The 18519-nt window shown below is 44.5% G+C and overlaps 1 protein-coding gene across 1 annotated transcript in view; it reads right to left on the bottom strand.

Moving 5' to 3' along the window:
- Positions 1–18519, bottom strand: part of CPXM2 (carboxypeptidase X, M14 family member 2) — a 138837-nt gene that overhangs the window by 29468 nt on the left and 90850 nt on the right. The window contains exons 5-7 of the mRNA XM_087432768.1: positions 12669–12753; positions 11531–11681; positions 1894–1982 (exon numbers count right to left, since the gene is read on the bottom strand). Coding sequence (XP_087288894.1) covers positions 1894–1982; positions 11531–11681; positions 12669–12753 — 325 coding nt within the window. The remainder of the gene's footprint in view (positions 1–1893; positions 1983–11530; positions 11682–12668; positions 12754–18519) is intronic.

The raw sequence follows: 18519 nt of genomic DNA on the forward strand, positions 1-18519 counted from the left end.
GGCTTCTTTCCCATCCCCAGGAGCCATGAATCCAAATGGCAAATCACTTCTGGCTTGAACACTCTTCAAGACTGATAAGATGCTCCCCTGCACTCCACTCCTGTGGAGTGCTGTGGGGCCCTGGGACCTTGGAGGGGTCACCCAACAGCACCTGCAGGGGGAGCCTTGACCACTCCAAGGCTCCTCTTAGCTAACATCTACAAGTGACTATGACCAGAGTTGCTCGGGGGAATGAAGCAGACTCCACCAACTCTCCTTATATGAGAAGCATCCCATGCTGGACAACTATTTAAAGACTCCAGATACCCAAACTCTCTGTGCAGTTAGGTCATTGTAAATGCATTTAGATTTATTGCTTTTGACATTAATTGCACCAACTGAGTTGATATTTGTCTAATTTCTGGGCTCGAAAAGATGTCCTAAGATGTTCAGTGAGCAAAGCTGAGTTAATACACAAGTACTCTGTGAATTGGAAGAGTGAGCAGAGCCATATAAATACCCAAGAATGTAGAGCAGCAGGGATGACTCACAGACCTCAAGTCCAAACACATTATCCCGATTTCTGAAGAGCAAGACAGCAAGACAATTTCTTTAGCACGTCGCACCTCCAAGTCTGTGCTGACAGGTGTCTGGAAGCTGTGTGTGAGGATCTCAAATTAAATGACATCAAGACAAACCGGGTTTGTTGACTCCGGGGGAGGAGGCAGAGAGCCTTCTCGGCTCAGCCTAATTGCTCTGACCTCAGGAACATCTCCTGCAGTTGTCCTGGGCACTGCTTCCCTCCCTCAGCGCCTATGAGCCCTCCCTTCGACCATGTTAATTTGGCCTTAGTGAATCATTGTTCTGTAAATGTATTGATGAGGACATTTTTCTCTGTTCTGTCTCTTCAAACAGATTCTTAGATATCTAAGGATTTCTCATTTGCCAGCACCTCCCCGTCTTCCACACCAGGCTGGGGGCAACCCCTGAACAGGATTTCATAGGCAGCCAGCATAGAGACTGTTCTTCCCGCTTGTCCTAATAAACGTTTAATCCTCTCTCCCCTCCGCACCCAGGATGCAAATACTGTCAGTAGCTCAGAATGACTTGGTTTCTAATTAAATCTGGGGACAATCTCATCTGGGATCGTCTTTCCCTCCTAACAGCACTGAAGTACTAACAGCTATAAAGTTACCTACCAGTAGTTCTGAAGCCTGGCTCTGCGTTAGAATCGCAAGGACAGCTTTTAAAAATCTAGAACCCCAGGCCCTTCTCCTAAGGACTCTGCTGTCATTGGCCCGAGGCGGGGTTCAAGTACAGGTGTTTTTTCCAAATTTCCCCAGATGATTTTAATATGCAACCAAAATCAAGAATCAGAGAATCTGAATACCAAGAGGTCACGTTACATATCCCCTCGGTAACTCGGTTTCCCCATCAGTAAGACAAGGATAACAACAGTCCCTGCCCTCCCAGCATGGTTAGGATGACTGACCACGTCAGTGCAGGTAAATTGCTCATGTAGGTAAATTAATGTAGGTTCCACGTGAGGGCTCCTGCTATTACTATCATCAGTATATTCTAGATCCTTTTTCTTCTTCGACTCTGCATGTGACTAACATCCTTAAATCAGTGCTATCACTCAAACACACAGTGATTCTTAAGAACTAGAGTATGAAATCAGAGAATTCTGAGTTAGCATTCTTTTTTAATCAGTTGCTGGCAAGGGAGCCTTCCTCTGGTCACCCGAACCTCAATGAGGCACCTCACCCTTGAAACTGCAGGCATTTAGTGTGGCTTCAGCAAACCATGACCAGTCAGATTCTGTTCTGAACACATCATCCTAATTTCTGAAAATAAAAAAGTATGTGCTTCTGGGCACATAATATACTGCTCTTTGACAAATCTGGATCTTACCTGGCGCATTTCCTTATAGTTGTGGTGCTTAAAATCCAGGTTATCAGTTGTGGTCATTTCATTCCGTCGGTGATAGTAGTTATTTGGATCTAGGGACAGAAATATGGTTTTGAATTCACACACATCATTCTATTACTTATGGCGGCTCTGTTCAGTGCCTGATTCACTTGGGGACACAGCCCAATCTCCAGCTTCTAACATTTGCACAGAGGTGACAGAGCCAATTTTCCAGAAGCATCTTAGAAGTCAGAATTACCCAGTGTTGGAGCACGTAGGGCTGGAGCCAGAATGCCTGGTTCAAATCTCTGCTCTCCTACTTACATGCTGTGTGACCTTGGATAACTCACGGGAACAGTCTTTGTCTTAGTTTCTTCACCCACAAGCAGGGAAAATACTGGTACCTCCCTCATTGGTTTATTGTTTATTATAGTAGTATAAGTTGGGATAATCTATGTGCCTGGCAAACTGCCAGCACTAAATGAACAAATGAATAAGTGAATGAATGAATATCACAACTGCATGCATAAACGGAAATTTCTGGCAGTGCGGTGGACACTATTAGTTGCCTACCCAGCATTCAGTCCACTTTCATCCTTCCTAACAGAAACTGTGCCTGGGAATCCCTCTTCTCCACTTCTGGGAAGCTGACCTCATGTCCTCAGCTCCAGGGGTCCCACATGACTCGTCTAAGCCAATCAGAGCACAGCACCCTCTGGCCACTCCTGTTGATCCAGATGGAAGGGAAGGACTTTAATGGCACAGAGGAGGAGTAAGCGAGAATCTCTCCAGAGTAGAGGACAGAGAGAACCCCTAGAGCATCAGGAGCTACTAAGTGAACCAACTCTGATCCCAACCAGCCTCCCTTGGGACTCCCAATCACGTGAGATAAAGAATTCCCTTAGCTGCTAAGCCAGTGGGAGCTGGGGTTTCTGCTGTTGGAGCTGGAGCACCCTAACAGGCATAATCTGGATATATTAACAGTGGTGACCTCTGGGGACTGGTTTTTAGGGGTCCAGGAGGAGATGTCTGCTCTTGACTTGATTCTCTTCCATATAAACTGACTTTTTTTTATTTAATTCCTATAAGCCTGTGTTGTTTATATAATTACAGAAACAGAGAACACTCAGAAGAAAGGAGAGGACAGGGAGAAGGAAGAGTGAGAAGGAGGATGAAGGGGAAGGGACCACTCAGTCGGCCTTGAGGTCTTTCTCCTGACCTGACAAAAGTAGTGAGGCTTACAGACTCTCAGCTGGCCTCACCATCTCCATCTGAAGGACGCAGCCAGAAACCCCAGCCAGCTCAGATCTCCCTCCAGCATAGAGAGAACATGGGGCGTTAGGTCAGTTTCCCAACCCAGCAACCAAGTACACAACGTTGGAACCACAGCAGGTGTCAGTTTGGTCTAAGTGGCTTGAAAGGAGATTCTGGAGGTGCTGGCAGTGGTGGGTGATGCTCCCAGTGGTATCAGGAGCAGCGAGTCCCAATTTCTGCCACCAAAAGTGGCCCACAGACCAGTGCTTCGGCTGCTTGTTAGACCTGGCCCACACCTATTGAATCAGAGCCACATTTTAAAGAAATCCCAGCTGACTCCGTGGGCTCGGAAGTTTGAGAAGCACCGTGTTAAAGTACTGAGCACACTGCCAGCAGGGACGAGGTATTCAGTGCATGTTACCCACACCTGCGACCAGCTGAACTAGCTGCATGTCTGCATCCCCACAGCCACATGTCATGTCGTGAACTCGCCGGGTTCCCTTACAGACGGGCCTCACCCTTGATTAAGGAGGCCACATACAACGAGTGGAAAAATCACATATAGACCCTCACACCGAAAAGACAGTTTTCGACATTCACAAAAGGTTTGCCAGTACTACTATTAGAAACAAATCTCTGTCATTGAAAGGGAAATGATGTGGGAGGGCAAACTGCGTTCTGTCCAGGGAAGAAAGCAAAAGCAGTTCAGGTTTAGCCAAGGCCCCCAATCACCTTTCAGGCACTTTCCTTTTGGGAGAGAAGGCGGACCATGCCCTCAGGCAAGCGTCTTCCCTGTGATTTCCAAACTGGTATGTTTCAAAGCAAAGGTAAAGCATATTTTTCACATTAATTTACACTTACCTTACCCCCATGCTGTTTTCCAAGAGCGATTCAGCACCCCCAAGTCCCAGGGACCTCCTTCCAAAACCCTTTGAAGCCCCCTTTGTCTCAAACACAAGCTATGCCTTCAAGGTTCTCATAAAGGATTGAAAGAAAACTCGGAACTCGAAGTACAAAAGAGCTCCACGTTTGGCAACAATCTTCCTTCCTTAAGACGAGTCAGTCTGCCTAAGGATACGGGTACAAGTTCCAGAACTGTCTCAAAACCACGGGTGAGTATTTTTCACATCTTTCAGTCTCCCACATTTTGAGAAAACACACTTTCATTTGTCCATTTATTCTGATTGAATAAAGTTTTACTGAGAACCTATTAGGAGCCCAGCCCTGAAGGTAAAGAGACGCGTGAGATCTGAGCCTAGCCCTCCTAGGGCCGAGTCTACAGACACAGCCAACTAGTCAGCCAAACTCCCTGTTCCTTCTTCCTTCTGTGGACAAAAGAATCCCTTTCTCCTCTGGGGAATCTATCCCAGATGGTTCCTATGGAATTGCTTTGTCCAACACTCACAGGTATGGACATGTGACCCAGGTCCAGCCAATTAAAACACTTTGTCCTCTGGCCACAGTCACTGGCTCAGAGATGATCCCAGGATCCAAGCTGGGCCAATCAGACAGCTCTCCTCCCAGAGCTACAGGAGCAGCCTCCTTCCCCTGGAGTCACTCAGACGGTAGGATGGGTTTGGTAATGGCCAACCTGCCTGTCTGTGGAATAGCGAGGGGGGAACTCTGACCGCACCAGGAAGGCCCTGAGAGAGTAGAACTATTCTTGCCTGAAGCCAGAGTGAGATCTACTCCTAGAATTTTCATTTACGTGAGCCAAAATTTTCCCTTTTGTTCCTCCCTTCAGCTAATTTGAGTAGGACTTCTGACATTTGAAACAGTCCTGACTGATTCAGTCTGCAAGGCCTTCATCGTCACAGATGGAGCTTCAGAGAGTCAGTCTCCAACTTCCTTTCATGTGGTTGGTTTTATACATCATATGTTCTGAAAACCAGCTGATTCCTTCTGGAACGCCTCACGTACGGGGATAGACAAACTCCAGGTGGGGCACATGGAGCCTTCAAACCATCCTCCCAGCCTCACTTCCCTTATTCAACTACTCAAAATCCTTTTCTGTTCAAACTGATCTACTGATTATGCCTGTTTTGGGTTGAATTGTTTCCTGCCAAAGAAACATATGTTGGAGTCCTAACCCCCAGTACCTCAGAATGTGACCTTATTTGGAAAGAGGGTTTTTACAGAGAGAATCATGTTAAAATGAGGTCATTAGAGTGGGTCCTATTTCATTATGACTGGCATCTATAAAAAGGGGACATGTGAACACAGAGATAAGCCTGCAGGGAGAAGGCCATGTGAACATGAAGGCAGAGACCGGGGTAATGCCTCTATAAGCCAAGAAACACCAGAGATTGCCAGCAAACCACCGGAAACCAGGGGAGAGACACACAACAGATTCTCCCTCACAGCCTCAGAAGGAACCAGCCCTGCTGACACCTTGATCTGGGAGTTCTAGCCTGCAGAATGGTGAGATGATAACTTTCTGTTATTCTAAGCCACCCAGTTTCTGGTACGTTGTTAGGCAGCCCTAGGAATATGCATGCTACGTGCCCTGAACATTCCTGCCCCCTCACCACGGTGGACACCCACTGCGCCCATCCCAAATCAAGCACCAGATCACTACACAGGACTATTTTTACAAGAACAGTAATAATCCCAGACTAAACCCTATTACTGGAAATCCCAAGGGAATACCAAGATTCCTGGACTGCTCTGCTTGGCTGTTTGCTGCTTTTGCAGTTGGGGTCTTGCTTGAAAGGTACGGGTGCTCAGCTGGGAGAAGAAAGGCTCTCTTCGTTGGAAGGTGAGCTCATCTGCAATCAAGAATCGCTGGGCTCGTGATTCTTTTGATATTCTTTATCCAGGAGAGGCAAATCCATAGCGACAGAGCAGAGTAGGGGTTACCAGGGGACGGTGGAGCCGGATCAGGCAATGATGACTCAACGGGCACAGGGTGTTTTTATGGGGCAATGACCAAGTTCTGAAACTAGAGAGAGCTGGTACGTGCACAACCTTGTGAATATACTAAATACCACTGAACTATACGCTTTATTTTTTTTTTTTTTTTTTTTTTTATTTTTTTCCCCCAAAGCCCCAGTGGATAGTTGTATGTCATAGCTGCACATCCTTCTAGTTGCTGTATGTGGGACGCGGCCTCAGCATGGCCAGACAAGCGGTGCGTCGGTGTGTGCCCGGGATCCGAACCCAGGCCGCCAGCAGCAGAGCGCACGCACTTAACCGCTAAGCCATGGGGCCGGCCCTGAACTATACGCTTTAAAACAGTTAATTGTATGTTACGTGCGTTTCACTTCAACTAAAAAAAAAAAGAATTGCTGGCCTCGAAATGCTCTCTGAGGACTAAGGAAGACGCCAGAAGAGCACAGCCATGCAGATCTTCTTTACCTGCCATGAGGCCAGTCTCTCACCCAAGGAAATGCCTGCCACTGTGGCCTTGTGACCTCCCTAAGCCCAATACCCTCAGCACAGACCCTGAGCACAGATGACCTGGTACCATGTGCGAACTGAGCACCAAACTCCTGCAAAGAGCTGGCTCCCTGATGAAAAGAAGTCACATTTTTCTAGGCCCCATCTGACTGTTCTCATGACAGAGTCGTTCCAAAAGGAACGGAGAAGTGGGCCCCAGGCAGAGCCCGCTTTGATCCTAGGTCATTACCGTCAGTGAAAGCATCAATCCCACAGTTCTACGTGGGAGCAGCCCCTCAGTCCTTACGCCCCCATTTCGTATAACCCTTACTGCACATGGTCTTCACTCTGCTGCTCTCAGAAGGCCAGAAAACCTTCCGACTTGTTGGCTGATGCTGCCTCTCCAGACAGTCACAGGGCCAATTTGCAGCCTGATTGACAGGAGGAGCTGTCAGGAAAGACAGTTTTCAAGAGTGTTGCTGTTTTTACAGCTTCCCAAGATAATCAACATCGGGCAGTTGGACCAACAAGAGGAATCACACGTCTATTTAAACTCAGTAAGGGTGAGCTGCTCTCTGGGCAAGGAGGACAGGCTGCAGCAAGCAAGGATGGATCCCCCGAATTGAGAGGGATTCACGGGGGAAAAGATGCCCAACGTGTCTCTCTCACTACACTGTGAGAGCTCGGGGAGCAGCAGCCGTGTCCATCTTCTCTCAGAATCCTTGGGCACTGCCTCAGGACAGGTGCTCTGAAAGTGCTTGATATATGAATGAATGAGCAAGGAATGAATGAATGGATAGATGGATATTCCAACCAAGTTATTTAGGAAAGGCTAGTTATGAAAAAGATAACACTTCCTAGGGCCCAGGAGACCTCTGAGAGGGGCCCACTTTATGCTGTAATGCCATTACCCTGTAACCATGGCAGAATGGAGGGGAGGGTGGAGGGGGTGGTAAAGGAAAACCACACCGTCAGGATTGAGGATAATTAGGGAACATTATGCCATCTTTGGGTCTGTTAGTGTGCTAGTTTCCCAGGGCTGCCATAACACAATATCACAGAGTAGGTAGCTTGAAACAACAGAAACGTATTCTCTCACAGTTCTGAGGGACAGAAGTCTGAGATCAAGGTGTCAGCAGGGCCATGCTCCCTCTGAAGGCTGGAGGGGAGGATCCTTCCGTGTGTCTTCCAGCTTCTGGTGGTTACCAGCAATCCTTGGCTTGTGGCCGCATCACTCTAATCTCTGCCTTTGTCATCACATGGTCTTCTCCCTGTGTGTCTCTATTTTCTCTTTTCTTAAGGACACCGGTCATTGGATTTAGGGCCCACCCTAATCCAGTATGACCTCATTTTAACTAATCACATCTGCAAAGAACATATTTCCAAATAAGGTCCCATTCTGAGGTTCCAGGTGGACAGGAATTTGGGGGGGCACTGTTCTACCCAGTGCAGTCAGTCATGGCACGCCCTGTATAAAGGCCCTCTGGGACAGGACCACCCACCTTGGTGAACTGAGCTACTTCTGTACAGTGGTGGCTTCCTGCTGTGCAGCCAAATCCAGGAAAGGAGTTTGAGATGAGACAGGAGAGAAATCTTTGGTTCCCCATGTGACCTGCCTTCTCATCCTCAAATCTTAGAGTCCTTTGCATAAGGGGAGACTTGAGAGGGAGGCGTTCTGGTTTCTGGAAAAGTAGAGGTTTAGTCTCATCACCAAGTCACAAGAGCAGCCGGGTGGCCTTTACTCTACGCAGAGAGGACAAAGCAAAACCAGGATGAGGAGAAATGAAACATCTCTCTCATCCAGCCACCATCCACAGGGTCTGGTGACATTAAAAATGAGTGAACCACAGAATCAAATGGTCAAACCAAGGGCAGTGAAAGAAGGAAGGCAGGTGATTGGGGAAAATGGCACCTGTTCTTCACTTAGCACCTGCTGATGCTCTACCACCTGATTGTACTTAGTCTTCACAATGTCTAGGTCACACGTTCACAACAGAGGCTGCCGAGCAGCATCGGGGCTCAAGCACCATCATCCCCTGCCCCAAAGGTCATTTCCCAGGACCCTGGGCACAGCCCTGCCCCTGTGGGGAAATCATGTGCAGAGTTCACAGGGCCCTTTCAGAACCAGGCAGCGCACACTGCAGGGGTGCCTGCAACAGGAATATGCCAGAAAACCACCAATGCTGTGATCCTAAAGTCAGCGGGCCTGCATCTTAACCCAAACTCTTCCTGGTTAAACATTTATCTTAAGATGCTCTCCTCAGCTTCTAAGTGTAGAGCTGTAATCCAAAATGGACGAGTCCATTCAAATTTGGAGAAGAGGACTTTCCTTTACTTTTAAAACAATAAACAATAATAAAATAATTTTTTGGATTTTAAAATTTTTAATTGGGGTAAAATACACATAAAATTTACCATCTTAACCATTTTTGAGAGTACAGTTGAGTAGTATTAAGTATATGCACATTGTTGTAAAACAGATCTCTAGAACTTTTTCATCTTACAAAACTGAACCCATAAATAACCCTCCCCATTTTCTTTTACTTTTGAGGTTTAGAAATCCTATGAATAGACCATGACATAGGGTAATTCATTTTCCAGTTCAAAAATTTCTGGAGACATTATGCATGAAGTCTTAAAAAGAATCACCACCTTCCTCTGCCCTCACCCGAGAGTTCACAGGAAGATAGTAAGGACAGAACAAAGAGAAGCAGAAGTGAAGGTAAATGAATTTTGCATAAACAAGAGCTCCAGGAGAAATAGACTATGGGTGGCTGCGTTTAGACCATGAGGTCACGTTGGGTTTGAGCAGCCGAGTTGGTTGGGTCATCTCTGCCTTTGGCCTCACCAACTTGCACAAAGGCATTGTGCCGACAACAGCTTAGTGAGCAAGGTTCACTGATAGCCACATGGACTTGGGGGCCCTTGTGCTGCCCTGGGCCTCAGATGTGACCACCACCAGGTGGCATGCACAAACACCAGCTCCCCTCTGGGGAGACTGCTGAGTAACTTCTAAAAGGAAAACGACCCTATTTAATATTTGGGGTTGGAAAATAGAACCATTCCGAGTCCATACTTGAAACCCACCCAGATTTCACAATGCAACTCTGTCTTGGTATTTAAATTGCCTCCGGGACCTATCTTCAAACACAGACACACCAAGAATAACTTCACAGGGAAATATTTATTTCATGAGACACTCACAGGCTGCCCTTTGCCCTTTACCAACAACAGATGAATTCCTTCCCACAGAGAGAAACCATGAACCTGCTCTCTAGAGCAAGCAGACCAAGGCTGCGCTGAGCGACGCGGGAGAGCAGGCCTCCTGGCCTGACACAAAGAGGGCCTTGCTTAAGAGGGCCGCCTGCGTCTGTGGCTGCAGACCTGTGCTGAGGAGGGCCCAGCAGGCCCTGGACGGCCATGGGCAGGACCTGTGATTGCAATTCCAGGACTCACTAGCCACACAAGGAGGCCCAGATCCAAAGTCAGGCAGGCCTTCAACATTCCCTTTGGGGCAGCCTCGAAAACGCACACACCTTTTGCAGCAGTAATCCCATTTATCACAATCTAATTTAAGCAATAATCCTATAATTTAAGCAATAATCATGGACACACACAATGACACAGGAACAAAGAAGTTCACTCTGGGCTTCTTTATAGAATCAAAATATTGGAAACAACTGAACTTCCAACTATAAGAGGCAGATTAAAAACATGGGATTTTGTCCATGGACTAGGATAAAGGCATCCACAAGACAGACAGTCTCTAATAGTTTTAATGCCACGAGAAAAGTTTTGCAATCTAGTAAGTACAGATATATCACAAAGAACCTGTCTAGTGTGAGGGTAAGTAGGTAAGTAGATAGACCCACCTTTCTTACCAATACAGAATTTGTGTTCTAAAAATTCACAGTTGGCAAAGCAAGATCATAGATATTACAGGATTGAGAGGAAAGCAATAAATGACATTAAATATGTTTTGGAAACAAAGTAAATATAAATTCATGGTGGGGGTGATATGGTTACAGAAATAACATGATGGAGACAGCAGCACCTGAGAACATCAGAGGTGCTGGTACCCTTCCCCCGGGCAGTGGTGGTGAGGCCTGAATCTCACACTGGACCAGAATGGTAAGGCCTAACTGGAGGAGAAAGTACTAGATGGAGGAGCCCAAGGCTGCAGGCCTTGCTCCCTATGGCCTGACTGTGGGTGGACAGCAATGTGGAAGTTCCTACAGGCCCTAATGAAGGGCTTTAGGAATGTTCTAGGGGCCAGCTTCCTTCCCTGGAGATGTCTGGTCAGGATGAAGAGGATACCGCCTATAGGTTCCATATGGGCACAAATGCATAAACATGGAAAGGCCAGCCAGCCAGCCATGAGCCAGACGACACCAGCCTGTCCGGACACCAGCAAGGATCCAGACGGCACATGTGAATTCAGGCCCCCTTCTTCCTGCCACCCTGAGGTCACACTCAGATACCATCTAGTGAAAACAGGACAAGGAGAATACAACCTAAAGAAACAGGCATTTACCCAAAGACACAGGCATCCAAGTGAAGCTACTTAACCAGGAAGAGACTACGGAAATCAAGTTTAAAATTAACTTCTACCCTCTCCTCTACCCAGTGTAGCGGGAGCACTCAAGGACAATTAAACATGTTACCAAAAAAATTTTATGTAATTTCTTTTGCTCACTTCTGAGGGGCAGTGTTAGGTGAATTTTCAACCTTGAAACATGCGTCATCTGAAAATCCCACTAGGCAAAACCACAGTTGGCATCTTACTTGATATCCCAAACATTCACGGTGTTTCTGGGTGGGATTATGGGAGATTTTCATTTATTTTCTTTTCTTCTTACCTATGTTTTCTAAATATTCTACAACAGACATGGTATTTTTTTTTTTACATGAGAAAAACATTGCTTGGTTTATTTTTATTCACCTTGGTGAGCCACCTGTTCTCCATCAGCACTCCTACCCAGCAGGAAGAACAGAAGGGCAAACTCACCCGGCAATGGACAGCCAAGGATCTCCATCCTCATGCAGATGCTCCCGTTATCGAACCAGGACTGTGGGTTGATGCGGATGTAGCGGGCCACCATGGGGATGGGCAGCTCGTTGAGAACAGGGATCTCCTTTTCACTGTTTCCTTCAAATATCTATTTATCCACAAGGGGAAAAAAAAGAGAATCTTTTAGAGCTTGATTATCCAGGGACAAGAGTCAGTAATTCACTCATCCCATAAGATGTTACTGAGGAACACCTAATGCACGCTTGGCATTGAGGGGACAAGAGAAACGAATCTGGCCTGGCCCTTGCCCTCAGAAAGCCCCTATCCACTGGGATGCGGGAGGAGGAGGAGGGTAATACTTAGATATCATAGGTGAAATCTGTTAGTGCCATGGCAAAGAGACAGCCACAGAGCTCTGGGATTTCAGAAGGAAAGGACCAGGCAAAGCTTCGGGGAGGAGGTGCTGTTTGAATGGGCCTTGAAGGAAAACAATTTAGATGTGTAGGGATGGGAGGGATTCTAGAGAAAAGGAACAGCAATGCATGGAGAAGCCCAGAGATGGGATTCCGAGGGAGAAGAGTGACTGGCTCACTTTACCTGGAACACAGGAGTGGGGGCGCGGGGTTGGGGGGCGTGCAGGCAGCAAGGGAAGGATGAGAAAGAAGGTTGAAAACGGAGGCTGCAGTCAGACTGTGTAAGACACTGGACACAACGTTAGGAAGACGCACTTGAGAACCTGAGGAAGAGCGTCACGTGACCAGAATGGGCTACCCTGGAGCAAGTCGGGGAGCTGAAAGATCACGGCCGTTAAAGAAAGTCAGGAGGCTCTTGTAAGTGAACAGCTGTGAGGGCCCCAGCACACACTACGTGCCACGTATCTTCCAGGCTGATCTGAGAATTGTGGAAGGGGCTGCAGCTCAGCAGCTCTGAATTTTACATTCGCCCTAAACGTGGGCCACTTGGTGCTGAGCCTCAGGGCATGGAAGGGGTGGCCATTATCCATCAGATTCTGTGAGCGGCTTGAGTTGACACACAATCAGCAAACCTCCAGGTGCAAACACTGACTGGGCATACACCACCTCGCTATGCAGAGCCCCACAGAGCCAGGGACCAAGGTCAGAGGGAAGAGACTCACCATGTCTCCAGATCCATTCTTAACAGTGACCCATGTATGGCTGTCATTGCTCACCATGACCTTATAGGAGGTCACCCAGTCACTCCTAAGAGAAAATAAAATGTCACACTTTAAAATGTTCACCTCTTCCCCGTAGGGGTGTAGCAATAAGGAGAGTAGGCACCAGAGGCAGACAGCACTGGGACACCCCGGCCCCACTGCTCACCGTGACCCTGGCCAGGTAAGTGACCCACCTATGCCACAGTTTATCCATCCGTAAAATGTCAATCATAGAAGTACCAAGCTTAAAAGATTAACACGAGCGCTCGATGGTTTAATACCCCTTAAACACAGGACAATGCCTGGCCGGTAATAAGCACTTAATATTGGTCACACACATAAAGATATACAAATACTACATATTTGTTTATATTGAACATTTATATCACACACAGTAGTAGCTTAATGGAGTCTCACATGGAAAAATAATCTCAGTAAAAGCTGCAAGTTGGTCTAGAAATTTCAATTGGAAAACTGATTTGGGACCATAATAAACTAGATCCCACCAACCACAAAAATAACAGCTTGAGTCTTTAAGAGACACTGGGTTTCTCCTTGGCCGTTAGAGCCAAGCAGACAATCCCCCACCCCCAGCAACCATCCAATGATAGCTGGGCCCCAAGCCAGACCCCTGTCATCACGTCCTACTGCACAGAAACTACCCAGGGTAAAACGACCATAATTTGACTTCCCAGAGTGGAGGTCAATTTGATAGGCTTGGCAAAAATACAAATTTCATGTGGAAAACACATTTTTTCCCTCTGCCTCGGTTTTTTATGACATTATTTGTTAAGCAATACAGAAAAGTCTTCCTGAGCATCTTTTTTCCTGATTTTTAAAATACAGGAACAAAGCACCCATTTACTAATCTTTTAGGACGTTCTGCCAGCTGAAGCATTTGGAATCCCTCTTTTCCTACTGTGAAATCTCTTTGGACTCAGGATCCAGATATAACCCAATAAGGTTCTGAGTTTCTAGTCTGAATCAATACTGTCTAGTAACATTTGTTTGAAAGAACAGCTGGTTCTATTCATTCTGGTTCATCTGACTGATGTTGTGAAAATTATTCTTAGGTGCTTTCATAAGTGCTTGGAAACTAAACCTCCCCTCAAACCTTCTCTCTTCTCCTCTCTCCTCCCCACCAGCTTTGTCTGAATACCTGCTGGAAGCCAGAATCTAGCACACAACACATTCCCCTCGAGGGTTCCAGGCCCGAGCCCACGCCAGCCGATGCAGACGCATTAAGCACGCCTTCTGAAAGGCACCCCAAGCGACAGCTCATGTCCTCTGCACTGGAAAATTATCCTCACCCAAAATAGCAACTTGTTTCCCACACTCAAATAATTTCCAAATGACTTGTGACTGCTGCTCCTTTTGCCGTCTGTTTTCAGCTGATGTGCCCCAGGGCGATCTGGCAAGGCAGTCTGCAGAGGTGAGGGCTGTCTCCCACAGATACGGAGGTGATGAGTTTAGGAAACCTCTCAGTCAAAAGAGGCACACAAACAATGAGAGGGGCAGAAAGAAAAATGAAAATAAGTTCTCCAAAGAAAAGGAAAGAGAGAAAAGGAAATGAAAGCCAAGCAATGATTTCTCAAACTTAAAAATATATATATAGACAAATCCACTACTTATGTTTGAATAGTAATTAAGCGTTTACACGGCTCAGACCTCTCTTCTGAACTGCAGCCCTACGTCACATCCTTCTGCCAATTTCCTCTTAACACATCACATTTAACTTGACCCAAACCAACCATGTCAAACCAACCAACCTGGGTCTAACAGGGTCCCTGCCCCAGAAAAGGTACTGCTATCTCCCCATGGGGGGCAAAACCCCAGAGTCATCCTTGGCACCCCACTTTCCCTCCCTCTCCTATATTGAATCCATCACCAAGTTCTGTCAATTTTACCTCCCACATCTTTCCAGAATCTATCCAGCTCTCTCCATCCTCAGTGCCACCATCCCAGCCCCTTCTCTTGGGACAAGACTGTTACAGTTGCCTCCAATTGGTCTCCTGGCATTTAAACTGCCCCCAAATCTATCCCGCAATCAGAGGTTTACTTTTCTAATGAAATATTATCATGTCACCGCCTACTTAAAATACCACTCTTATCCTAGTATTAAGACCAAAATCTACATCATGTTCTACAAGACCCTTGCTTACCTCTTGTTTTCTGTGCTCTTTCTTTCAATTCCTCACACCAATTATACTCTCATGCCTCAGGGCCTTTGCACATAATGTTCCATCTATCTGGACTCCTCCTCCTCTCCTGTCCCCTGTCTGCCTCTAAATTATTCAGACCTCAAGTCTCATCAGAAAAGCCCATCCTAAACCTCCAATCTAGCCAGTTTCTTTTCTTATATGTTCCTTTCATAGTTTAGTTCCATTTGTAATTTTATACTCCTTTCTAGAATTATCTGATGGTGTCTTTATTCCCCACTGGAGTATATGCATCTCATAGACGGAAGAGGGAGAGGCCATGGTACTTTGGAAGACACGAAAGGAAGCTGACACGCTCCTGGAGGCCAGAGTGAGGGGCAGGGCAACAGAAAGTTTGATTGAGTTCTTCCAAACATTTAAGAAAGAAATGGCACTTTTTTTTTAAATCCAGAAAATGGAAAAGGGAAAGCATTTTCCATTATGAGTTTGGCATATCCTTGATATCAAAATCTGATGAGGACATTACAAAAAGCAAAATTACGGTAAAATTTATTTCATGAGCATAGATACAAAAAACCCTAGGCAGGATATTACCAAATTGAATCCAGCAATATGTAAACAGGATAATACATCACCACCAAAGGGGATTTATTCCAGGAATATGAGTGGTTTAGCCACAACTGTAACCATTCAATATAATTCATCACATAAACAGAACTAAGGAGAAAAATCATATGATCCCTCTGATAGATGCAAAAAAGGCATTTGAAAAAATTCTATAGTCATTTGTGTTTAAAAATTAAAAAACTCATTAAACTAGAAATAAAGAGGAATTCATTAATCTGAAGAAAAATGTCTACAGAAAACCCATAGTAGAGTGTGGCCAAGCCCCTGCGGTGAGGGGCCCCAGGGCACACACTGTGGAACATGCGGGGAGCTCCTGCAGTGGCTCCAGAGCCTGTATGTACTGACTCATTTCAAGAACCGAAAGCTTTTATAATGTGAACAAAAAAGTCCAACAAGAGGAGTTGCACATTCTCCTGCTGTAACATTAGAAAGTGGTTTGATAGAAGCTGAAAGACTTTATTCAGTATTTTCTGAATGTGGACCTGCTATGCAGCTGCAGCAACTATCTGACAACTCAAAGATCATAAGTATGAAAAATGAATATACCTTGACGTTTTCTTAGAACTTTGAGACAAGCAAAAATGAAAACATATAAGGACGTCTTCTTAGAACTCTGAGATAACAAGTACGAAGAATGAATGTCTACTGATGTGGGCACTGGCACAGTCAACCAGCTGAATAAGTGCCAGCAGCTGCAAACATCCAGACTCTCTTGTTATGTGACAAAGAATGAACTCATAGTTGATTAAAATATAAGCAAACAAATAGGAAAAAAAATTGATTTATAGCAAATGTGTCACTAATGTGCAATAGGAAAATAATATAAATGGTTCTGGGTCAATTGGAAACCCATATAGAAAACAGTGTATCTTGATCCCTACCTCACACCATGCCATAACCAACTCCAGATGGAGTGCAGATCTCAATGTGAAAGGTAAAGCAATAAAGCCTTTAGAAGAAAACATAGGATATACATACATTCAGCTGTAGTAGTTATTCAAATTAATTGTATCTATTTACACTCATGAGTTTTTTTGCTGAATATATGTATTGCTAATATCTTCTCCAGTTTGTGTCTTCCTTTTCATTCTCTTTGTGGTATCTTTAGATGAAGAGAATTTCTTAATCTTTATACAGTCCAGTTAATCATCTTTTTCTTTACAGTTTCCAGTATTTGTGACTTTTTTCAATAAATTTTTGCCTACTCCAAGATCATAAAGATGTTCTCCTATGTTTTCCAATCTTGATATTGGTAGTTGATTTTTTTCCTCTTTTCCTGATCAGCCATGAGTTTGTTAATTTTATTAATCTTTCAAAGAATCAACTTCTGGCTTTGTTTACTCTCTCTGTTGTTTCCTATTAGATTGACCCATATGAAGCTACCATTTTTATAGGTCAAAATGGTTGAATATCAGCAATTTCCTAAGGCTAAAACAAATATTTCATTAATTTCTACTATTATCTTTATTATTTTCTTCTTGGTACATTCTTCAGGTTTAATTTGCTGTTCTTTCTGTACAGTTTCTTGAGATCACTGATTTTCAGTCTTTCTTCTTTCCTGACATATGCATTTAAGGTTATAAAGTTCCCTCTGAGCACTGCTTTAGCTACATGCTATAATTTTGATGTGTCATATCTTCATTACCATTTGGTTCAAAATATTAATTCCTATTGTGCTTCTTCTTTTATCATGGACTATTTAGGGGTACAATTTTAAATTTCCAGGTACTGGAGATTTTCTGGTTATCTTTTTATTACTGATTTCTAGTTTAATTCCATTGTAGACAGAGAATATACTTTGAATCACATCAGTCCCTTGACATTTGTTGAGATTTCTTTTGTGGCTCAGCATATAGTCACTTTTGGCTAATGTTCCATGTGCACTTGAAAACAATGTCGGCTCTGTAATTGTTGTGTGCAATGTTCCACACACATAATTTTAATCAAATGTATTAATTGTGTTGCTCAGATCTTTTGTATCCTTAATGATTTTTTGGTCTGCTTATTCTATCAGTTATAGAAAGAGATGTGTAAAAGAACACCAATTGGATTGTGAATTTATCTGTCTCCCCTTATAGTTCTCTCAGTCTTTGCTATATATATTATTAATCTACATTATTGAGTGCATACAGATTTAAGACTGTTATATATTACTGGTAGATTGAGTCTTTTTTGATTATAAAAAGTCCCTCTTTATTTCTATCAATGCTTCTTGACTTAAAGTCAACTTTATCTGATTTTAGAATAGCTAATCCTGCTTTGTTTTGGTTAGGATTTATATGATACATCTCTTTCCATCCTTTTATTTTTACCTTCTAGCTCCTTAAATTTAAAGTGTGTCTCAGGGCCGGCCCGGTGGCGCAAGTGATTAAGTGCACGTGCTCCACTGTGGTGGCCCAGGGTTCGCCGGTTCGCATCCCGGGCGTGCACCGACGCACCGCTTGGCAAGCCATGCTGTGGCGGCGTCCCATATAAACTAGAGGAAGATGGGCATGGATGTTAGCCCAGGGCCAGTCTTCCTCAGCAAAAAGAGGAGGATTGGTAGATGTTAGCTCAGGGCCGATCTTCCTCACAAAAATAAAAAAATAAAAAATAAATAAAGTGTGTCTCTCTTAAATAGCATACAGTTCAGTTTTCTGTGGTTTTTTCTTAAGTACAGTCTGATATTATTATTCTTCTAATGGAGAATATAGTTCATTTAAATGTAATGAAATTACTGCTATATTGGATTTATATCCACCATCTTACCATTTGTTTTCTATTTGACCCATCTGTTTTGTTTTCATTTTTTCTCTTTTTTTTTGCACTTTATTTGATAATCAAATATTCTTATTATTCTTTTCCTCTTTATTAACTGACTAGTTATACACTCACACTATTCTTTTCATAATTACCTTAAAGATTACAACATGCATCCTTGAGTTACTAGTCTTATTCAAATTATAATTTCTACCACTTCCTTGATAATATTAGAACCACACAACACTTTAAGTCCATTTACCTCTTTCTTTTGCATTATTTTGGAA

This window comes from Ceratotherium simum, chromosome 6 (assembly GCF_057802395.1).
Source record: "Ceratotherium simum simum isolate JZ-2026a chromosome 6, ASM5780239v1, whole genome shotgun sequence".
Classification (NCBI taxonomy): domain Eukaryota; kingdom Metazoa; phylum Chordata; class Mammalia; order Perissodactyla; family Rhinocerotidae; genus Ceratotherium; species Ceratotherium simum.